Source organism: Pipistrellus hanaki, assembly GCF_964339955.1.
Source record: "Pipistrellus hanaki genome assembly, chromosome: 5".
NCBI lineage: Eukaryota > Metazoa > Chordata > Mammalia > Chiroptera > Vespertilionidae > Pipistrellus > Pipistrellus hanaki.
The window spans coordinates 60,356,554-60,380,521 of NC_140507.1; the positions used below are offsets into that span (position 1 = coordinate 60,356,554).

The 23,968-nt window shown below is 37.1% G+C and overlaps 1 protein-coding gene and 1 long non-coding RNA gene across 11 annotated transcripts in view; one reads left to right on the forward strand and one right to left on the reverse strand.

Moving 5' to 3' along the window:
- LOC311622872 overlaps positions 1-2,460 on the reverse strand; it is a 78,557-nt gene extending 76,097 nt beyond the window's left edge. Inside the window, exon 1 of the long non-coding RNA XR_014795046.1 lies at positions 2,162-2,460. This is a non-coding gene — a long non-coding RNA (uncharacterized lncRNA). The remainder of the gene's footprint in view (positions 1-2,161) is intronic.
- A 124-nt stretch (positions 2,461-2,584) lies between these two features.
- Positions 2,585-22,466, forward strand: MAP9 (microtubule associated protein 9). Of its 10 annotated transcripts, none has more exons than XM_084884319.1 (14): positions 2,585-2,701; positions 4,105-4,213; positions 4,924-5,008; positions 6,197-6,517; positions 8,661-8,893; positions 12,718-12,814; positions 13,428-13,669; positions 16,713-16,783; positions 17,886-18,054; positions 18,591-18,680; positions 20,100-20,261; positions 20,379-20,524; positions 20,699-20,831; positions 21,955-22,466. In XM_084884319.1, exons 2-14 carry the CDS (start codon positions 4,139-4,141, stop codon positions 22,075-22,077), a joined length of 1,947 nt encoding a protein of 648 aa, XP_084740445.1. In that variant the 5' UTR covers positions 2,585-2,701; positions 4,105-4,138; the 3' UTR covers positions 22,078-22,466. The 10 variants fall into 10 exon arrangements, 9 of the variants coding, with proteins under 9 accessions (XP_084740445.1, XP_084740448.1, XP_084740450.1 ...); XM_084884322.1 differs by having other exon boundaries at positions 2,586-2,701; positions 8,664-8,893; XM_084884324.1 differs by having other exon boundaries at positions 2,587-2,701; positions 8,664-8,893; positions 12,721-12,814.
- The last annotated feature ends 1,502 nt before the right edge of the window (positions 22,467-23,968 follow it).

The window sequence follows — 23,968 nt, forward strand, 5'->3', positions numbered from 1 at the left end:
AAGAAAAAGCTGATGATTTTAAAAGTTCTGTGAAACTGTTTCTAAAGTAGTTTATTTTTAAATGTATTTTTAAATCACTCTAAGGAAAGTAAAATATTCCAAAAATATTAATAAGTATCTTCCGGCCATATATTAATAATCCCAGGTACTAAATCTTTTGCTGCCATCTGCTGGAATGTGGTTACTAATGCATGCAGCGAGATTTCCTTCTCCTCCTGGGAAAAAAGTCTTCCCAAAGGATGAGGATGATGATAATAATGATGATGGAACTTGAAAATGAGTGCAATGCAAAATAAAAATTAGTTTTTGTGAATAGTGTTGAAATTTTGTTTTATTCTCCTCAACTAACATTGGATTTGGCCCTTCTTCCCTTGAAAATCCTGAAATAAATTACCTTTTACAAGGAAATTTCCTACTAAATGATGTCTGGGCTTTCTTCAATATTAGACCTTAATTCCCCCAAAATTCAAAGTTTTTTTTGCCAAAACATGTAAATTAGTGATTTTTCTTTTCTATCTTAAAACCAGATTTGTCTTAAAAGGAAAGAGCACAAAGCAGGAAGGGGACAAGCAATATTAAACAGGTGAATGAAAGAGGGAGATGAACATGGGATAAATGACACATAAAAATACATTATACAGCGTGTGCTACTGATCAGGAAAGAAATAAAACACTAGATCAGCTCCTTAAGTAAGAACAATGTGGTTTTTGTATATACAAAACATTATTAAAAATGAAGATTTCTTAAAACCACAATAGTATAAGGGTCTATGTGACAAATGAGTTTTGTCTGGGAGATTTCACAGGTGAAAATAATATATTTTCAAACTTACCTGAATCTCAAGATATTATCATATTGCCTATTTTTTTTTCATGTAAAATCTATATTTATAAAAGGCTAGTACACTAAGTGTCCCTCTGCCCAGCTCACTGGCCACTATGACAAACACTGACCACCAGGGGGAAGACGGAGGGAGCCCAATTCCTCACGGGGCCAAGCAATTCCACCTTTGACCATGGGTTATGTTGTTGCTGGAACACTGTCGACCATGAATATCGTTTACTGCACACTTCCATTTGCATTCCACACCCTGTATGACAGCAACTTTGCAGAGCGCCCTCTCGCACCCCACGACCCATTGGGGGATGTCAGAGAGCTGGTTTCAGCCTGATCCCAGCAGGCCAGGCTGAGGGACTCCACCTGCCAAGGGACCCCGCTCACTCTGCGGACTCCTTGAGCCAAGGCGCCACCCAGGTGTGCTGGCCGGGGAGGGGCCAGGGGAGGTTGGCTCCAGAGCATGTCCTGTCCACCTTGCCTAGTCCTGTCCCACAGACCACCTTCTAATTAATTTCCTTTTAATGTGCACAAATCTGTGCACTGGGTCACTAGTGTAGATATAAAGAGTTTTGGAAAGACTGAATTAAAAGATATGAGTTAAGTATGCAGAATTATACTAGGCACAAGACAGCACTATACAGGGAGTAGAGATAGTATCCATTCAGAACATGCATCTTTGTCTAGAACAATATTTGTAGAAGGCATTTAACTAAGGGCACTACTCTAATAACAAAAATAATTTGTTTAGGACGACACGTTCTGAGTTTGAATGAGAAATCATATTTCTCTTGCGATATAGTAATTCATGTGTCTGTCTCTACGTGATACTATCAAAGAATACATACTGGCATAATTTGACTAACAATAGCCAGTGTCCCTCACTCATGAGATGCTGATGAACACATTTAAACAGTGTCATAGTTGTCTTTCCTCAAGATACTGATTTTTCCCTTCTATAAGTCTTCCGCTGTCCTGATCCCCCAAACAAAAACTACCAACACTTGGAATGAGTTTTCAAGCAGTGTGGACAAGGGGTGACTTCTGTCCAGGACCTTTGTGGCTGAGTTGCATGAAGAGCGTATCTGATATTGACTGAATTCAATCCCAGGCACTCTTGCAAGTATTCCCACCTGTATTATTTCATTTATACGCGCAGTTCAGGTGGCTGGCCATTCTTATTATCTCCCATCCATTTGTTTGTTTGTTTATTATTTATTTATTTATTTAATTTATTTATTTATTTTCAGAAGAGGAAACTGGGGCATAGCCATGCTAACTCTCAGACACCACAGGGGCATAGGGAAGGGGCGCCAAGATTCAAACCTGCAGTCAGACTCCCGCGTCTGCAAACTTCATCGCCGTGCTCTCCTGTCCCATTTGTCCGCACACCATTCGGCCAGGCCGATTTACAGGCTTTACGTCCTATTTGTGGCAAAACGAAGGCTCACGCAGCAGGTGCGGGTGGAGGCCCTCGTGCCACCGGCTCAATCGATGCTCTGGGCGCGCGAGTGGGAGCTGGACCGGTCCCGTCTCCTAGGCAACAACGAAGCCCCGGCGGCCTAGGCGCCGCCTCCCACAGGACCCAGCGGGATGATGTCATTTCCTCCAGCTGGACGGTTGCCCCGGCGACGCGTGGGGCCCTGAGGAGGTGTTGGGTACCGGAGCGACCCGGCGGTAGGGAAGCCACTTCCTTCCGGAGACGCTGTCTCCTAGCAACCGCCAACCACCTCCGTTTTTGGCCCCGCCCCCTCGCTCATTCCAGTTCCCAGCCTCGGAGGCGCCAGGCCCGGGCCCTGGGAGGAGGCTCCTCCCGGAGGCCGGGCGCTCGGACCTGGGGTCGCGGAGAGCCCTCGGCAGGAGCGGGTACCGGGCGTGGGGCTTGGAGGTGGGAGGGCGGGGGGTCGCGGAGGAACCGGAGGAGGCAGCGCGGGAGGGCGAGGGTCCGGCGCCGGCGGGCGGCGCGGAGCGCGGAGGCCGGCACCTGCGCGCCACCTGGCCGCCCTGCGCGCTCCCCGGCGGCTGCGGGCTCCCGGGCCTGGCCTCCGCTCCGAATGGGAAACGCTCACGGGCCCATCTGTACACGCACTTGAATGCAGCAGCCCACCGCGGGGCTCCTTTTTTCTTACCCTATTAATACTTTGTAAGAGGGAACAGTGGCTTGGGGAAAAAAAAAAAGCCTCTATTTGCAGGCTAGCCTTAGGATCTTCCTCTTTCCCTAGCAATGCAAGCATTTTTTTTTTTTTTCTTTTTCTTTCCTTCTGGTGGTATTTTTTTTTTTTTTTAAATGCAGGTAATCCTCTTGGTTGGTAGCCTTTTAAATACTAAGTATGACTGTTTTGTTGGCAGTAATTTTTTAATGCAAGAGAGGTGAGAAAGAGTATTTGTCGTTTAATGGGCAGCATTTTATCCTGCTAATCTACTGCAGGCCTGGTGCACGACATTTGTGCACTAGGGGGAAGGTGTTCCTCAACTAGGGAGGGGGTCCTCAGCCTGGCCTGTCCCTTCTCACAGTCCAGGAGCCCTCAGGGGATGTCAATCTGATGCTTAGGCCCAGGGAGCAGGCCTAAGCTGGCAGTATTGGATATCCCTAGTGGTGTCCCAGATGCAGAAGAGGCTCTCCCCACCACCATGTCACTGGCCATCTGTGGCTCACTGACCACCAGGGGGGGCAGCTCCTGCATTGAGCATCTGCCCCCTGGTGGTCTGTGTGCATCCTGGACCATTTGGTCAATTTACATATTAGTCTTTTATTATATAAGGTTACATTCATTTATTGGTTCATCTTTAAAATATTGTGGCAAAATTATTGATACTTTAAGATAACTTCAATTTGAATATATTTTTTAAAACAAACTTGTTATGAAGATTTGATACATCTTTACAAGTACTCTGCATTCAGTGTAGATAGGGGTGTTGAACTCAATCAGAGAAGGGGCCAAAATCTAAAATCCAGCCTAAATCGCGGGCCGAATGATTTACTGAACAGTCATAAACTGACAATGTCATAAACTGACAGCGGAGTGCAGTGATGACAGCGCAGTGCGGGCCACATTGCAAGGCCTGGCGGGCTGGATTTGGCCCGCGGGCCTTGTGTTTGACACATGTGGTTTACATGGTGCTTTTCTTGCTTTTGTTTGGCTTTGGGGGCACTAAGTGTGATACTAGAAACTCTCAAGCATGCAAAAATGTCTCATTTGGTTGTTTTAATATTTCAGCCACCATCAGAGGTTGAATTATTACTGTTGTTTATTAAACATTTTATAAAGGTAACAGGAGAAAACAAAGAGAGTCCCATACACTATGTCGGGTGAAGTTTTTAGCACAACTTTGGCATATACAAAGAGTCCAAAGGTCACCAAAAGGACTACTTTCCAGGTAAATTATTTGAAATGGTTTGATAAGTAAACACTGTGTTAGGAATACTTGATTTGAACTAAATTTTGAAAGAGTCCTTTATAAAGCTGGAGTAAGACTTACATTGCTTTTAAAATGTTGCAGGTGGTTGTATTTGGGCTGTGGTGTTACAAACCATTCTGTGTGTTTAAGATTACCAAACTAGCCTGGATGATAGGTTCTTACTTAAAAGTTAAGTTAGCTTTTCAGAGTTGAATAGCAACTTTAAATTGGTGTTTTCATATACATGTTGTATGGTTTTTCCCTATTGTAGCATAACAACATGGAAGTTTTCTCTGTCCAGTCATCACAGTTTTGAACTTCTAAATTTGCAGTGTTGATTACATCCATAACTGCAATCTTCAGAAACAAAAGGTCTTTAAAAGTACCAGTTTCTTCCAAGATGCCAGTTTATAATAAATCCTGTCTGAGTCTCCTCAATTACTTTATTTGATAGTCTTATCTCCTCCAATTTGGCTGTAAGCTCCGTGAGGAGAGGAACCTTATCTGTAATGCTCTGCATTGAGTCTGGGGACTTGGGTTCTTGGCATAGGTTGGCTTTCAGTGAATATTATTAGATGAATAAAACCTGAGTTTGAAAGCCATCATTAAGCAAGCACTTTTCGTTTAAAAAATTCTAAATATGATACCTCATATTTGGGTGGAAATTGATTTTAATTCTTTTATTTCAGGATGAGCTAATAAAAGCAATTACAGCTCGCTCAGCCAGACAAAGGAGCTCTGAATACTCAGATGACTTTGATAGTGATGAGATTGGTATGTGAGAATATGGAACAGTAAACCACTTTTCTTCTTTTTGTTTACTTAGTTATAGTTAGTTCATGCCTCAAAAAAATTACTATGCTAAAATTATATTTACGAATTCACTAGGTTTAGATTTCCAACTTTTTATCTAGTAAAAATTCACTCTTAATTTTCAAGATGTTGTATGATTATCCTTGGTTGTTTCTGAATGTGAATAAGAAAATATAAATTAACTGGCAGGAGGTTTGCAGTAAAAGGATGCTTATCAGCGGTAAACTAAGTTTCATTTTTAAGATCAACTAATGCTATGAGCCTCTGCAGTGAATTAATAATTAGGGGCCATAGAACTAAACTTCCATGCACATCAAAATCACTTTTATAATGCTTTTTATAAATCAGATTTTGTTTTGGCTGTTATAGGGGCTCAGTTTTTAATACTGGTATTATTTAATTTGGTTTCTTTTGATTATATAAAAATATTAACATTTAGAATTAAAAATACAGAATTCTAAACTTGGAATTCAGTGTTTTATGCGTTAAGATTCAGTGAAAAATGCTTATGATTAAATGAATCATTCATTTCATCATTGCCATATACCGTATTTTTCGGACCATAAGACGCACTTTTTTTACTTGCCCGGCTCTGTGTGGTCTCTGTGTGCTTGCCCGGCTCTAAAATGGTTCTAAATGCTGCTGTTTACTTTACAGGGTTGATTACATGTGTTTATGACTGTGATGTTGGGTTTTAATGCACATAAAATATTTTAGGACACTATTTGTTTCAGAATCTTTTTTTCTTCATTTCCCTTCTCTAAAAACTGGTGCATCTTATGGTCCGGTGCGTCTTATGGTCCGAAAAATACGGTAGTTAACATTTATTGTTATTGTTCTCATAGTAAAATCTAATGAAGTTGTTTACATATAAACGTTTTACAGTTCATAATCTAAATATCTCATGGCCTTCTGTTATTTTGAGGAAACTTTGGATGATTTTTCTCAGGGTAAGGACATTGCTTAGCACCACTATTCACACTTGATAAGTATGTTTTGAATAAATTAATGAAATTGAAATTTGTATTTTATAAATACCAATAAAAACTGCCTAAGTTTATTTATAATCTTTAAGGCAATCTTTTGATTAATGAAACGTTCCAAACTTTAAGATATACTATTGAAGACATTTTTTTCTTCTTTTTTCAGTTTCCTCAGGTGATTATTCTGACACCTCCATAGATGAAAATTCACTGAAGAAAACAATGAATGATTTCCAGATATCAGATGATGAAGAAAATAATTCTCCTAAACTGTCCTTTTTGAAAACTAAGAAATCAAATAGTGACCCAATGACAGAGGAGCCAAGCCTCTCTAATAAAAGAGACGAGGAAATGGCGCCTGGGAACTGTGAAGACAGGGTTGCAAATCTCTTATCTGAGTCTCAAAATGAAGACCAGGAAACTGAAAAAGAGAAACTTCAAATGAAACCTAAACCCAGAATTCTTTCACTCAAAAACACATCTTCAGGTAATTTGTTAGATCACTATAACTGCATTTCTTAAAAAGTTATTTTAAGATAACCAGGCACAAAATGCCTTCATATTTAAGAGGGGGGAAATAATCAGACTTAACTTTTCAACTTTACACACATAAATAAAAATAATAGAACCATGGAGGAAACCCATAATTTGGACGTCCAGAGATATATTTAGTGTAGCATCTTTGCTGGTGCCCAATAGAAGGCTGAAGGACCTTCATTCATCCACCCCTGTGCCTCCGGAAGCTCCTGGGTCCAGCCTTGCCTGAGTCTATGACTTTACTTTTGTTTTTAGGGATGAAACTGCAATGGAATCCTTTCTAATCCATCTCATACTCCAGGGATTGAAGTTATGGCAGCACTGGAACTAGTCCTTTAAAATAATTTCCCTGCCCCCATTTGCCAGAATATTGTTTAGCATTTATATAGTTGAAAGAAGAGAGTTTTGTTGTTTTTGCTGTTAAGCCTCTAGACTTGTCATTAGAAAGAGGATTCTCCATATAGTTTCTCTATTCCCTAAGAAAAATCCCCTGAAACTCAATGTTTCGAGAGTAAATTCCTGGTGTGAACTGGAATTACTGTAGTTTCTCCATAATTCCACTGAGCTCCAGGCACAGTGGGCCAAAGTTCCATCCTCTGGGGTCCCCTAGCCACCACACGGAAACATGGGCATGGAAAGTTAAGGGTTTTGTGTCCTATGATCTTCCTTCTTTTCTGTTTTACAGGGAAAATAGTACTTGATGTTAACTGGCATAAAATTATCTTAACTTTCTATCAACCTTAAATATTGTACTGGTAAATTAATTTTTTTACAGAGTAGATATCACTGATAACATTAGTTTGACATGCTTGACATGTATTAGGGAACCACTCCTTATCTCCCCTCCCCGACCCCCACAATTCTATTAAGTGATGCTTGGATTTGGTGGAACAGAGAGAACAATCTAGAATGACTCTTGGAATCTGGATTGAGCATTTAGGATGTAGCTAAAGTTGACAATAAAGCATTTACATTGGTACCAACTGGCATGGTTGTAGTGATTGTAGACTCTTCTAGCAGCATTCGTAAGTCCATTTATAGGCAGAAAGGAGGAAGGTGTTAATTAGTCTAGTTCTGAAATTTTGTCAGAAAACTGCATTGATAGAACAATGGAAAAATGAATATATGAACAGGTAAAATTTAGGCAAAAATTAATACAAAAAATTTGTTATCATGTTTTGAAGGCTGAAAGTATACTGGCATTAGATTATTATTTTAAACCTAGAAGTAATTGAAATAGTAACTGAGCTCTTTTAATGACTGAGAAATTTCATGAACTCAAAGAACAACTCAAGTCATCAGGTTATTTTTAAAAATATATTTTTATTGATTTCAGAGAGGAAGGGAGAGGGAGAGAGAGAGAGAGAAACATCAATGATGAGAATCATTGATCTATTGCCTCCTGCACGGCCCCTCCTGGGAATTGAGCCCACAACCCAAGCATGTGCCTTTGACCAGAATCCATTCTGGGACTCTTTAGTCCACAGGCCAAGGCTCTAGCTACTGAGCCAAACCGGCTAGGGCTCAAATCATAAAGTTTTTCATTGCTTCCTCCTATGAGATCGAGCACTCCCAGCCCCTGTACCGACATTACCTCCATACCTGTAACAGCTCTCACCCTTGTCTTAAATGTATTTCTTTAGACTCCACTCCTTTCTCAACCTGTAAAGTCCTTGGACAGGACCATCCCAGTCCTGGTGATGAGGTCCAGGGATGTGAGTCACATGTACAGGGCCCAGACTCAATAATTAAGGTTTGCTAGAGACAAGTCCCATCATTGTATAGGGCCCGGCATTGTTTGTTTTTAGTATTTATTTTAATGCAATGAGAATTCGTAACGTAGAGGAGCTAACTTCTCACAAAACTAAAGTTACTTCCAGGATGGCAGCCATTTTTAAAAATGTGGATTATGAACTGTCGCTTCTCTCTGCTCACTGGAGCTCTGTGTACAGAAGGGCCATGGGCTTCCTCTGGACTCCCAGGGACAGACAGCCAAGTGCATGGACACAGGAGGAAGCGTGGGTGGCACCTAGGGTGCTGTTGAAGCCATTGTGGGGTTTTGTACACCCATCTTAAAACATTGTATTTTTCAGCAGAAAACAGCAGCAGCCTTAAAGCAGAAAACCACTTCACACCTTCACCTCGGCCAAGGAGCATGTTGAAAAAGCAGAGGCTCCAGGAAGAAAAAGATGGACCAGGAGAAGAGAAAGAAGCTGCCCTCCGGGAAGAATTAGAGGCACATCCTGCACCTGCATCCCTCCCAGAGCCGAATGACAGCCAGCCAGAAGCTGAGGAAAAAACATTCTCTGAAGACCTTGATCCTGAGGTTAGTACTCCTGCTGAACTGCCAAGCTGTGTTCTCCAATCCAGGCCTTGGCATCTAATCACGAGAGAGAAAATTTCTATGCATGTATGTGTGTGTGTTACATGTTTTCTTCAGCAGTGGATATGGAGATAATTTTATGGTTTATTTTAATATACTGTATTTTATTAAGTCTGAAACGCCATCAATTGTAAGATGTAGCAAAGATACAGCATTATATTGTGCACTGCCATGAGAGAATAAAATTCTGCCAATTAAACCATAACACAACAGTAATTATAATGTGCATCCAATTTCAAAGAAAGTAGAATGTAAAAAAAAACGTTGCTCTTTTGAATCTATGCAGTATTGCATAACTTTAATTGTAAGACTTTATATTTTTATTTATGTATTACATTTTATTTATTTATGTATTTTTGCATTATATAATTTGCATTATTGGTGTAGGAAATGGCCAAACCTGTAGAGAATTTTTATGTGTTTGTTTGAGCCAAACTGACAACAGTGGCCACAAAGCAAAATCTCAACAAATGGAGAACATTTTCTGGAAAATGCCAGTTTTGCAGCTTATTTTATACGTTAGAATCAAAGGAGGAGCCTCAGGAGGGACACATGAAATCATTGGTAGTATAATGATTCGGGAATAGGAGAAAGCAAAGCAGGGAAATCTGGATAAAAAGTAAAATGGAGAGACACATACTTCTACATTGCGGGGTTTGGGACAGCTAACAATTAACATTTACTACACACAGAGATGGTATTCAGGAAACAAGTAACAGTGAGGGGTTTTGTGGCCTCTTGCTTTGGTGAGGTGGGTGTGCCCTGAGAATTGACATTTCCAAGGTATGTTATCTTAGATGCAAAAAGATAATAGGCTCACCTAAGGTAAAGGTTGACCTTTGTCAAGGAAGCCATAGGCTTAGGATGTGACTGCTTGCCATGACCTGCTTTTAGTTAGGAATTTATGTTCAGACCACCCTATGCGGTTACTTTTGGCCCACCTCCCCTGAGTTTGTAAGATTTGGTATGTGACCCTTTGTTATCCATGCCGACTAAGGACATTGTAGCCAGTGTCAGTGTTTTCATTTGGTTTTAGTTATTGAATGTTTGGTTTTAGTTATTGAATGTTTGGTTTTAGTTATTGAATGTTTGGTTTTAGTTATTGAATGTTTGGTTTTAGTTATTGAATGTTGATGGCACTGTCCTATATTTTCAGGGCCATTAAAAAATGGAAGTAATTGTGATCTTTCAGGATTTCATCAGGAAGTTTACTATGTATCATCTTTAGGGGAGAACATGTGGCTCCCGTCTTTACACTTCATTATCATTAGCAAACTTCCACCTCACATTTCAGAGGGGATGAGTATGGAAGAACACTCCTCCTCCCTAACGTGCTTTAGCAGATCAGGGAAATGGAACTACATGGTGCCTGGCTAAATTCCATTAAGAAATTTGTGTTATCCTGGCATTCTATCTTTTATTTCTGATACTAAAGGCCCAGTGCACGAATTCGTGCAAGGATGGGGTCTGACCGGCCCACCTGATCAGTGCCAATCTATTGTGCCGGGCAGGCCAGAGGGAGGGGACATGGGAGGTTGCAGGCTGGTTGAAATCCCGGTTGAGGGGATAATTTGCATATTAACCTTTTATTATATAGGATAGAACTTATAATTTCTATCTTTCTTGTTAAATCTTGATAGGCATTGCTCAGTTTTATTAAACTTTTCAAAGAACCAACTTTGGCTTTGTTAATTTTTTCTATAGTTTGTTTTCAATTTCACTGATCTTCACTCTTTATTATTTTTCTTTGGGTTTAATTTGCTTACCTTTAAAATGTGTTCACTGATTTAAAAAGCCTTTTGCATCCTTCTTAATAAAACCATCAAAAGCTATAAATTTCCCTCTGTGCTGCTTTAGCAGTACCCAATTTTTTTATGCCATTTATTTTAATTTCTTTAAGTCTATTTTCTAATTTCGCTTGTGACACCTTTTTCTGACCAATTAGTTATTTTGTGCCTAATTATTTTATTTCCAAATATTTGGACCTTCTCTAGATAAATTATAAATCAATACAAAAGATTTTATTGTAATTTTATTGTGATCAAAGAATATATCTTATATAATTTCAAATTTAAAAAAATTGTTAAGTTATTATTATGGCCCAGCCTAAGTGTATCTTGAGAAAGTTCCATTTGCTTTTTCAAAATAATATGTGTTCTGCAGATGTTAGATATAATTGTCTATAATTTTATTTTGCTCAAGGTGCCTGGCAGTATCATTCACATCTTCTCCATTCTCACTGACTTTTATCTAGTTCATTCTCCTAGTACCGTCTAAAGGTGTTAAAATCTCCAGTTATGCTTGCAAATTTGTCTGTACTTCCTTTCAGCTTGCCAGTATTTTTTGACTCTGTTATTAGACATATCATACACTATGTCTTGACCCTATTTCGCATTATGAAATGTTTCTATCTGGTGATATTCCTTATCTTGCAGTTTGTTTTGGGTGATGTGTCAACTTTCTTATGATGATTGTTTGCATGGTAAATATTTTTCTATCATTTTTCTTTCAAACTTTTTGTGCCTCTTTAAGTGACTCTTTTGTAATAATATCAATAGTTGAATGTCATGTTTTTATAAAGTTTGACAATCTCCTTTAGTGGTAGTCCATTTATGAGTCCATTAGAGCATTCATAAATATTTAGTCTATTTACTTTTCTTTAAAGATTTTATTTTATTTCAGTCTATTTACTTTTCATCTTAAGTACATATAGAGCTAATTTGTTACTGTTTGCTTTGTATTTATTTTACCTGCTACTGTTTTAATTGATATTGTTCTTACTGTTCCTCTATAACTTCTTTACTGACTTTTTATAAGAGTCAGTCACATATTTTTTGTTTTCCCTTGTAATTCCTGTTGCTTTTTTGCCTGAACCTATTTGCATTATATTTTAGTAGTTGCTCTATAGATTGGGTTCCTGTTCTATAAAGAATGTTTATTTTAGACACACAAATATAATGATTTCATTTAGTGTAATTTTTAGAATTTTGAAGAAAACTGAGGGGAATAAAATCTTATATATTTGTAAGTAGCTATGTACTTGGTTTTATAATTGCTTTCATTTGGACACCTAGTAATATTTGTTTCAAAGTAAGGATTTTTACCTACTGTCATCTTTATGCTTAGAATGGAGAATTAGAGAAATAGATATCAAATCTTTACCTTAAATACATATGAGATTTGATTTTAGAGTAGCAGAAATTTTAAAAATTGCTAAAAACAAATGTAGAGGTATTTGTTAAAGAACTAGAATAGCTCTGGAGTGACCCCTTTTTGTGTGTGTGTGTGTGTGTGTTTTTGTTTTTTTGTTAATCCTCACCCAGGGATATTTTTTCATTGACTTTTAGGGAGAGTGGAAAAGAGAGGGAAAGACAGAGAGAGGAACATCGATGTGAGAGAAACACATTAACTGGTTGCCTCCTACATAAGCCCTGACCAGGGCTGGGCTGGGGAGGAGCTCCCAATCAAAGTATGTGCCCTTGACCGGAATCGAACCCGGGACTCTCTGGTCCACAGGCTGATGCTCCATCTGCTGAGCCAAATCGGCTAAGGCTGTAGTGATCCCTTTTAATGATCAAGACATGGAGGCTTGAAAGTAAAACATCTGAACCTCCACTATTTTAACAAGCTTTTGGTGTTGCATCAGCAAACTCCTAAAAATCCAGGTGTCAGACTTATGAAATAGTTTTAATAATGCAATTGTCCTCCATAAATCTTGAGAACTGACCTAACATAATAAGTACTTTTTTATTATCTTTTATTTTAAGCAGGATCCATGGTTAACAAGTTTATCATCATCATCCCTTAAAGAAAGTTTTGGAGATTTCCTTTCACCAGTATCTGGGGACAAAACATCTATAAAAGGTGATTATATCAAATTATTGTATATAATATAATAATTAATAACGCAAAAATAAATTGCCTTTAGTGCACCCTTGGTATCCGAGGCAACACTGCATCTTAGTGGGAATAAAACTCTTTAGAGGGTGGCTTTTCTCCGTGTGGTGGACTATACTAGAGTGACATGCATTCTTGGTTCTCCCTGCACTTACACAATTTTACATCTGCTCTACTAAGAACAGTAGTAGCATAAGGTAGGTATGTGTGCCTCTTACTTGCAATGCCTCTTTTTACAAAAAACAGGCTTTTGAAGACAATTGATATTGCCATCTGACTTACTTGGTTTATAGATCAACTAGCACTTTTGGTGTGTCTTTGGCATAAGGTAGTTATTCCACACTGTTCACTAATTTTCTAAGCGTTTGGTACGTCAGATGTTTTACTTGGTTGAGTAACAATTTTCTCTTTTGTAGATCACTGGAAAAAAGTTTATTCAAGTTGAGTATGATAGATTTCTGCACATTTTATTTTGCAAGAAAAAGGGATTAATAACATTTAGTGGAAAGCAAATGAATCTCTTTATCTACCTTATTAATTTACAATGGAGTTTTAGTGCTATTACTCTGTCTCAAAATAGATCAGAATGAAGAATTCACCGAAAATCATCATTCCTTGAAATCAGACAAAAATGAAGATAATTCACTGTTGATAGACTTTGTTACTTCTGCACTTGAGAAATCCAAGGAAGGGCAAGTGACTTCTGATGACCTTGAAGAAAACAAGGAGAAAGCTAAGTTGGTAATGAGTGAGGACTTAACAGTTGACCCACCACTATCTCAGCAGAATTTAAGATCTACCAGTGCAATTGAATCTGCAAAGGTATTCAAATAAAATTATACCTTTTATATCTTAAAGCTCAAAATACAACTTTATTTTGTTTTCCATGTTTGATACTTCTGAATTATCTGTGGAAAACTCATCTTTGATTATGGTTTATCAAGTGGTTCTTAATTCAATAGAATTTTAACTTCAGGGAAGTTAAATATAATAGTGAATATAATAAAACTTATTTTTCATTAAAATTATCAGAAGTATATGATAATATACTTTTAAATATATCAGAAATACATACACATAAGTGGATAGGTTTCTATAGGTCTTCATTTAAAAATGCAGCCACCTGGAACAATTGCCAAGGTTTTAATATCATCTTTAAACATTTTATCAATTTTTAATGAAAATCTTTAAGAAGTGTTTACCAATATCCATGTATGTTAAAATGGATGGACAGGGTCATTATCAGAAACATTTTATTGTAGTCTTTAGAGCCAAATCTGTGGTGTGTAGGAATATTTGTCCCTATCCTACATTGCACCAGAGTGTGGTACTTTTAAAATTTATGGCATAGCAATTTTAGTCTGCATTTCTCCTGAATTTAGTCTTTATCACTTATAGCTGCAGTTGACTGATGGCTATGTATATTTGTTATTGGGAAAGATTACAGTGCTCGCTGAAAACTTGTGCTTGAATAGGACTTTATTATAATACAGACTATTAGCTTTTTATTAAAATGTATAGAGAAGGTTCATTAAGCCCTGTTTCAGATATATTGTCCTTAACCACTTCCCTTAGGAATAAAGACGAATGCCAAATTAGGGATATGTTTATATCTGTAATGCTAGCAACTCATCTGTCTGTGTAGAGTAGAGAAGTTATTCCTAAAAAGGAAGAATGGTATTCTGGAATTTATAGATAGAATCTTAGAAATGTCTAACAGAAGTAATTCTAAATGAAAATAGTTAATTTACATATGACAAGATCATATTTCTTTTAACTGAATCTATCCTTTGCTTTATTCTTACTTGCTACTGAGTGAACTTTCTTATTTGGGAATCAAATTACTCTCCTGCTAAGGTCTCTTAGTTGGATTCTCTTTTTGAGAATACGTGCGAACTCACTATTCCCTAAGGATTTCCCAGGATTCTTTTTGTACCACACACGGTCCACGTATTCCTCCTCTCTCCCCATTGTTCACTGGGCTTCAGCAGCATTCATCTTTCTCTGTTTCTCAAAATTACCAAACTCTTTCCCTTCCCAGGCTCTTGGCACTTCTGACCCTTCTTCCTACAGATTTTCAGGTGGCTCCTTTCTACTGTTCATTTTTCTTAGCTCTGATGTCAAGCCCTCAGAGAGGCCCTCCCTTTCCTCAGCTCCAGTCACTGTCACTGGACTTTTTTCATGAGTCATTTTGTTTATCTTTTTACTAGTGGCCCAGTGCACAGATTTGTGCACATTGAAAGGAAATTAATTAGAAGATTCGTGCAGTAATTGCATGCCAAAATAGTATATATAATATAGTATATTAAAATTAAAATACAAAATATTTGCCCTTTATCTATAATAGAAGTGTCAGAGATGAAAGAAAATAAGTAAAATATATATGAAAATCATATAAATTGATTAATAAATAATAACAACATGATATGATATGAAAATAACAAATCATGATATAAAAACAACAAAAACATGATATAAAAACAACATTGGAATAAACAACGAATGAGAAATTGATTAAACTTATTCTAATATCTCTTTGTATTCCACATTAAGAGTAAAAACACTTTCAGAGTGCTTGACTCATTTCCCTTGTAATGAAGTATTTACAACTTTAATGTCACACGCTCTTCGAACCTGAGAGAAAGCAAAACATAACTGACCGTGTCCAAACACGGGTTCAGGTAGGAATATTCCTACTCTGTCTAGAGTTTGTCCTTGTGATTTATTGATAGTCACTGCAGATGCTGGCATCATGGGATACTGTCTTTAAATTAATTTAAATGGGAGGCCAGTGTCAGACGGGGACAAATCAATTCTAGGAATCAGAACAACCTCTCCTTCCACAGATCCTGTTAATACTTTAGCCTCGATTATGTTAGGTTGCAATCTTGAGATAATAAATCTAGTACCAATACAAAGACCCCACCTACTATTAAGATTTCTCAGTAGTATGATGAGTGCACCTACTTTCAATTTTAGTTTATGACATGGCATTAAGAAATTCCATGGGAAAATTTTCCTTTTTGGCATCAGCCATTGAATCAATGGAATCATCACTCAAATAGGTGTGAAAATCTCCAAGTATACCCAAAATTTCTTCATTTAATTTATGAACGTGCTCGTTTTTAGGACATAGAACCGTACATTTAGGTATATTTTTAATATAAATAATATTTTAATATAAATAATATTAAGATATATTATTTTCAAAGGTAGCTTCAATAATAGATCCATTACAAATCATTTCACAGGGGAAAATAACATCCATTCCTAAATGAAAACTGCCATCAAGTTTGCCATCTCCCGGTTTTACCAACCATTCGCTGTAAGCAGAATCCTCTGATCTCATATTTGTTTTCAGAGACAACTGTCAGAAACATCTTCAGACACTACAGTACTTCAAACTCATTTGTACTATGGCCGATCGCATAGCATGCAGCACAACACTGAGACATTGTCAAAAATCCCCTCCGAGGAGAACTTTCCCACCAAAAGCCACATTCAAATTCATAATTTCTCTTAGTAATCTGTCTGTGGCATTTATAGCATGACTGGATGCATGGTGCATTCATCAATAATGAGAAGTTGGGTATATGTATCGCACATGTGCGAGTCAACATTTATTTTTAAATTGGCAGTGTGTGTCATGTACTGGACGGTGATGGTTGGACAGACGTATAGTCAGTAACAGCCTTTTATATAGATAGTCAGCTCTCTCTGAAATGTAACATCCTTTGTTTTCAGTGAGTACTTGACACCCTGTGGAAATTTAAGAAACATTTGTTTACTCCTGACAGTTTGACTTTTGAGCCTCACTGTGCTAGTTATGAGAAGTAATCCAGCTGTAGCCTTTTCTGTTTAATAGAAAACACCTGAAGATGGAAATAAGAAGAATAAACAGTCAGCAAATAATAGAGCATCCAGTGCCTCTGGCAGGTAATCAAGTTCTCATCATCTCTTACTTCTGGGTTTACATTACACAAAGCTAGTTTGAATTGAACATCTGTAAAGTAAATTGCACTTGTTGTTACTTGATTTTCTCTTAATTTCCATCTTATGAGATAAAGGGAGTACTTTCTTCATGATATAAACCCCTAGTTGGTTAGGATTCTCCATACTCCACCTTCCTTCTGGGATAGAGTTTCTCCTGATTTTCCTGAGACAGTAGATATAAAGTGGTAATAAAGCTGAGGTCCAGCATTATATTTCTCTGTTGTTGTTTTTTTTTCTAAAACATGAAAAATTATACTTAAATTTGAGGTTCTGTGGACTAAGTTGTTAAACTTCGATGATGGTGATAATGAACACTAACTCATAAATGTTAATCAAACCTTCGGCATCTTTTAATTATCATTAATCAAATTATAGTTAATCAACTAGAATAGGGGTCAGCATGCTGTTGTTGCCACGTGGTACATATGTTGTGCTTTGTGGGCCGTCCAGCCTGGGTTGTAACTCCCCAGTTCTGCTGCAGAGGCCAGGAAGCAGCCATAGACGAGATGTAAATGAGTGAATGTAGCTGTGACTTGGTCAGCTTCTTTTTTAAACAGATGATCACTTATTTTTTTTTTTTACCAAAATAGAAAATGGGCCAGATTTTCCCACCAACCCCTGAAATAGAGGTTACCATTCTAACTTTATATTTAGAATAGTTTACATAATAAAATAACACAAGAAACTGTTAAAACCTACTTTATTAATATTGTGGGGTTTTTTCAATGTATTTTTGATACAGTACATTGTTAAAAATGTGATACAGAACATTGTTAAAAATGTTCGCATTGCAAATACCAAAAAGAGCAGTCACTTTGAAGCTATATAACTGGAAGTTATAAAATTTAAAATATGTTGAATAGGTCTCTTTGTATAATAAGAAAAGACCGTACATAATATTCAAATCAATTATAATTTATTGTTAGAATGTAGTTTTCAAATGTAGTAGTTGCAAATTCTAACATATCTTTTTCAATGAAGTGCAATTTTAATATTTTATCTTGATTTATTTATTTATTTATTTATTTATTTATTTATTTTTCAGATTAATGACCTCTGAATTTTTAAAGAATTCTAGTTCTATAAGGAGAACTCCATTGAAAACTACCTCTTCTTACTACTTAGGGACTTTGAAAGTCTTGGATCAAAAGTCCTCACACAAACAGAACAAAGAACCTGACAAAGCAGATAACATAAGAGCAGCTGTTTATCAGGTAAAAATTAATAACAACAATAATAATAATTATAAGAACTAATCACAGCCTTAACTGGTATGGCTCAGTGGATAGATTATCAGCCTGCGGACTCAAGGGTCACAGGTTCCACTCTGTCTAGGGCATGTATCTTGGTTGCGGGCACATCCCCAGTAGGGCATGTGCAGGAGGCAGCAGATTGATGTTTCTTTCTCATCACTGTTTCTAACTCTCCCTCTCCCTTCCTCTCTGTAAAAAATCAATAAAATATATATTAAAAAAGAATAATCACATAAGGTTACCTGTTTATCAAGGAATAAATTTACCCTGTCAAAAATGATGATTTAATACCCAATTTATTGGGAAATATTTATTTTATAAAACCTGAGCAATCTTTTTATATTAGAATATTATTGGAAAAAGAAAAATGATACTAGTTTATATAGAATTCATAAAATCTATTTTGATTTATATAGTTTTTAATATTCAGAAATATATAAGAACTCAAATTCATTTGGGAAACTTTGAATATCATAGCTTTATTTTTGTTTTCACAGGAATGGTTAGAGAAGAAAAATTTAAAAATACATGAAAAGCACAGAATTAAAAGGATTGAAAGTGAAAATTCAAAGATCGAAAATGAGCAGGTATTGTGAAACATAATAAAAAATATTCTAGATTTTTAAGTCAGTAAAATATCTCAATATTAAGTATTTTTAAATCAACTGTTTTTTAAATGGCAGAGTAACTTGTATATAAAAGAAGTAATTTCTGATTTTCTCTGGAGCTTTATACATTTTTAGCTAGATATAAATATAGTTGTTTTACATGAAAAGCAGGTACACAGAGTTTTATTTTTTATGTGTGTGGAATAGCTTTGGCATTACTGATTATGAACTTAGTTATTGCTTGTGACTACCTACCTACTTCACTCTTAAAAATTGATTTCAATCTTACAATTTAGCCAAGAATATAAAGGATCATCAACATTAACCTTCAGTTTTCCTTTTTCTAACTTGGATTTCATACATATCTTTAAGAGCAGGCCCTACCTGGGCTCTTGATCCATATCCTTCCCATTGACTGGAGCTGAGCTCTTGTTTAATTCTCTCCTGTGCTTCATGCTCTGCCTCTAAGTCCTACTTGATAGCCTACAACATGCTGAATCCTTTCTCACCTTCTAAAATAAAAGTCCTGAAAAAACCCCAGCAATAACAAAAAATTTTCATTATGCTGTATAGTACTTAAGTAGGTTTAGAAAGAAATTTCCCAAACACAGTACTGTGTGGAGCAGCCTTTTGAATGGGGCATGTCTGTACACCTGTCACCACGTTTGCAGCATCTTACTGCTGTGGTCAGTGCCAGACACTTATTTGATCTTCACAACTCAGTGAGTTCGGTAGTCCTTTTACTTCTAAATTATGTTCTCTTCATAATAAAGCTTTATGTCACTTAATGTTAACCAATATTAAGGAAGGCATGGGATATTTTGGGATTAGATGGAAGTAAGTAAAGTAATATAACATACTTGCTATCAACATTCACCTACATATTTTCCAGTCTGCCATATCTTCACCATTGGAATATGTTTTTCGTAGTAAGAATTTTATGCTTTGATGTCAAACAAAACTCTGTTCAAAGCAAAATCTGCAGCTTACTGTGTGTTGTGGCCAAATTCCCTTACTCAGACTTTCTTTATAAGCCTAGCGCTTTGCTGTTTTTCTTTTACTTAAGTATTTTATTATGAACATTTTACAGTACTACTGAGCCTATTACAGATGTACACTTTGAACAAAAAGTTGTTTTCCTTCCCATGAATAGTAATAGATCAATAGCTGATAAAATGTATTTTTGTAAAGAACATTTTAAAATACAAATAATTCAGAACATATTTTTCATAAATTAATTTGTATAAACCATTCTAAATAAATTATCTGCTCTGAAACATAATTTCTATATATGATGCATATCAAGGAAAGTAAAGCTAAATATAATTGGGGGTGTATTTATATTTGTCTAGCTATTTTTACTTGCATATATAACTATCCACTTTTTCTCCAAAATAGAAAAGAGCTGCTAAGAGAGAAGAAGCCTTAGCATCATTTGAGGCCTGGAAGGCTATGAAGGAAAAGGAAGCTAAGAAAATAGCTGCAAAAAAAAGGCTTGAAGACAAAAACAAGAAAAAAACTGAAGAAGAAAGTGCTGCGAGAAAAGAAGAAGCACAACATGTACTAGGCAGCTTTGAATATATTAATTTATTTTAAATATTTGAAATCTAAATTAGTGATTGACTGTGTTTTTACTGATTTTATAATAAATCAGAAATTCATTCTGGACTTTTTCAGGCTTTTGAAAGATGGAAGGAAAAAAAGATAGAATATCTTAAAGAGAAAAATAAAAAGGAAAAAGAATATGAAAGAGCAAAGAAACAGAAGGAGGAGGAAACTATTGCTGAGAAAAAGAAAGACAACCAAACTGCTGTGGAAAAATGGTAATCCAAAATAACATTCTGACCTATTTGAATTGATAGCACTCTAGGATTTCTAAAAATTACTTACTTGAAATTTACTAGTGCATCTCAGTCTCATTATTTCCAAGATATATTAGGAAATCTTTATTATATGTTCTCCTTTAACTTTCCAGTGTTTTATACTATCCTACATAGGAATGAAAAAAAGGAAGCTTTTTTCAAAGAAAAGGGAAAAGAGAAAATCAGTGAGAAAAGGAAAGAAGAACTGAAAAGAGCTGAGAAAAGAGATAAAGATAAACAAGCTATTGATGAATACGAAAAATGGCTGGTAGGTTTTGTTTGCTAATGCATTTATTATATACCAGATGCCCAAAGCACGAAGATTCATGCAAGAATGGGCCTTCCTTCCCCTGGCTGCATGTTTCATTTCATAAGGCTACACAGGTTTTGATTACATCACTCTTTAAACTGTTGTGTGTGCCTGAAATATTTATCTTATTTTTTTGTAAAAATCAAGGACTAAACGTAATGTAAATAAAATGTTTGCTGCAAAGCTAATATTTATTATATGATAACTAGAGGCCTGGTGCACGGATTCAGGCACTGGTGGGGTCCCGTGTCCTAGCAATCCTGGCCTGTGTCCTAGCAATCCAGAACCCCTCAGGGGATGTCAGACTGCTGGTTTCGGCCTGATACCTGCAGGCCAGGGAAACCGGCAGTCTGACATCCCCTGAGGGATGTAGTAGTGTGGCAAGCGAGGAGCCTGAGCCTGGGCTGGGCGCTGAGCCACTCCCGCTCATCCCAACCCCACTGTGCCTGCCACTGCTGCCAGCTGTGAGCTTGGCATCCGGTGCCTGTCAGACAACTGAGTGGCGCTCCCGCTGAATTGAGCATTGCCCCCTGGTGGTCAGTGCGCGTCATAGCAACCAGTCGAACAGTTGACCCGTTGCTTAGGATTTTATATATATAGAGATGTAACTTGCTAAAAATTAAAAATGCTGATACCCATACAGTTAAGATGACCCAAATAATTGAGAAAAAAACTTACAAAAGGGTTCAAGCTTAAAAATAAGCAAAGAAACATGAGGCTCAATTTTCAACTGTTTGTAAAAGATCTGAAGTATTCCTTGCTGCCGTGGCCTGTTCAGCCTTTGTAACCAATAATTTCATTTCTGAGAACTAGCTTAGGTCAATCATTGTCTTTGAGTTATGGAATTACAGGGTTTTTCCCCTGGTTTACATAATTCTTTTTAAATATCACTTTTAATACTTAAAAATTTAATTGATGCATTAATACCTATTGGTAGAATGTGTACTTATAAATTAGCAATATTCCCTAGTTGCTATTTATTTATAACCAATTAAACTAGGAAATGAAATTTAAATATAATGGATTATTTTGCTCTGTTTATACATGTGTATAAATTTATAGTTTTCTCTTTTCTCTTTAGGAAAAGAAAGAAAGGCAGGAAAGAATGGAACGAAAAGTAAAGAAACGTCACTCCTTTCTTGAAAATGAGGCACTTCCTCCATGGAGTCCTCCAAGCAGAACTGTGTTCTCAAAAGTGATTTGATAATTCTACTTCTTACAGTATTTAGTTATTAATTCAGTAATGTTAGTGATAGGTTTAAAACTATGTATCCAGTTATTTATAGTTAGAATAGTTTATTTTAAATTAAATGCCAGCTGCTTCTGCTGGTCATAAAAAGTATGCTTTGGGGCTTACCCAGTGAAAACATTGAAAGCGGTTTTTGAACTACAGATAAACTGCCTCAAATGAAAAGCTCTAATCATCAGAATGCTCTTACTTTTAAAATACCTTTTATCATGTCCTGAGGATTCTGACAGTCAGGTGATCAGTGATCGCTTTCACTATGCTGTTTATGTTATTTAAGTATGTTTGTTCCCAATAGTAAAAAGGAAACCATCTAGATACAATAATTATGGAAATAATTGAATTTATATATGATTGTACATCTAGATTCATGTTTTTAAATGAACAGTTGCTGGGAAGTATGAATATATTATTTCTTCTAAAATTGATCTTTAGCTCAAAGCAGTTTCATTTGCACTTTGTAAGCTAGAGTTTTGGTCAACTGAGGAGTAATTCAGTAGTTTGGTCAACTGAGGAGTAGTTCAGAAGAATGCTAATTACTGAAACATTTTAAGAATTCTGCCTTTTGTTTTAATATGAATGAACTTTACCTATTCTAGGCTTATGTGACAATCACAGGCACTTTGTCATGAACAGACCTCTGAAATTTGTCTTTTTAAATTTCATGTCACTTTATTGTTTCAGTGATACCAAAAAGATATCTATTCCATGGTAGTGATATACTTAAACATTAGTTATAGAAATTCTGCATGGGGTTGGGGGGGAGGAGGGGGAGTCCCTCAGCTGACCTGCACCCTCTCCAATCCGGGAGTCCTCCGGGGATGTCCAACTGTCAGTTGACATCCTGTGGGATCAGGCCTAAACTGGAAGTTGGACATCCCTCCTGCAATCCAGGACCTCTGGCTCCTAACCCCTCACCTGCCTGCCTGCCCTAACCACTCTGCCTGCCTGTGTGATCCCCCTAACTACCCCCACCCCCCTACTGGCCTGGTACCCCTAACTGCCCTACCCTGCAGACTAGTCACCCCTAACTGCCCTCCCCTGCCAGCCTGGTCGCTCCTATTAACTCTTTTTAAATCTTATCCCCTTCACACACAGTTGTATATGACTTTCTTGCTGGCTTCTTCCTCTCACACAATTTTTCTCTCTCCTTTATGTAACACTTTTTCCTACTGACTCATCATTTATAAACTTTTCTTTCTTCCTTATTTCCTACTTCTGTTCCATCATCCTTCTTGCCATCTTTCTCCTACCCTCCTTCCCTCCCCACATTCCTTCTTTATCTTTACCCCTTCCCTCCTTTCCCTTTTCCTTCCTTCCCACCTTAATTTTTTTTTTCTTCCTCCCTCAGACCTGCTTTGCTCCCTGCCCCATTTCTTCCTTCTTCCCATTCTCCTTTTAAGCTCTACCAGCTCCTCTTTAAAACTTTTCTTCTCTCCCTCTTTCTCTCCCATCCTACCTTTCTCATATATCTTCGCTACTTACTTCAACTGTTTTAATATCTATCTATCCACCTGCCTAATTATTCACTATCATTTATCTTTGTTCTTTTCACTTACTTTTAAAATCTGTCCCCGGTACACGACTATACTTCATTTTAATTATAGCTCCTACAGTTCACACATACATCCTCTTTCCTTTTCTAACTCTGCTCTCTACTGACTCCTTTATAAGGTTCTTCCCTCCCTTCCTTCCTTCTTAAAGCTCCATTCAGGGGGGGGCGTTAACCCGCAGCCCAGGGCTCAGCCTCAGCCAAGTGTTCACCGCCCCTCCCCCCCTTGCCTGACCTCCCCTCCACTGTCCTGCTCCCATTCCCTGCCCGGGACACCAGGCCCAGCGAGGGTGGCTG

What these genes read in the sequence shown, in the direction of transcription:
- MAP9 (XM_084884319.1), top strand. Translation starts at nt 4,139, where the DNA reads ATGTCGGGTGAAGTTTTTAGCACAACTTTGGCATATACAAAGAGTCCA. An exon ending in CTTTGATAGTGATGAGATTG is followed by an intron (nt 5,009 to 6,196) that starts GTATGTGAGAAT and finishes TTCTTTTTTCAG; the next exon opens with TTTCCTCAGGTGATTATTCT. An exon ending in GTGCAATTGAATCTGCAAAG is followed by an intron (nt 13,670 to 16,712) that starts GTATTCAAATAA and finishes TCTGTTTAATAG; the next exon opens with AAAACACCTGAAGATGGAAA.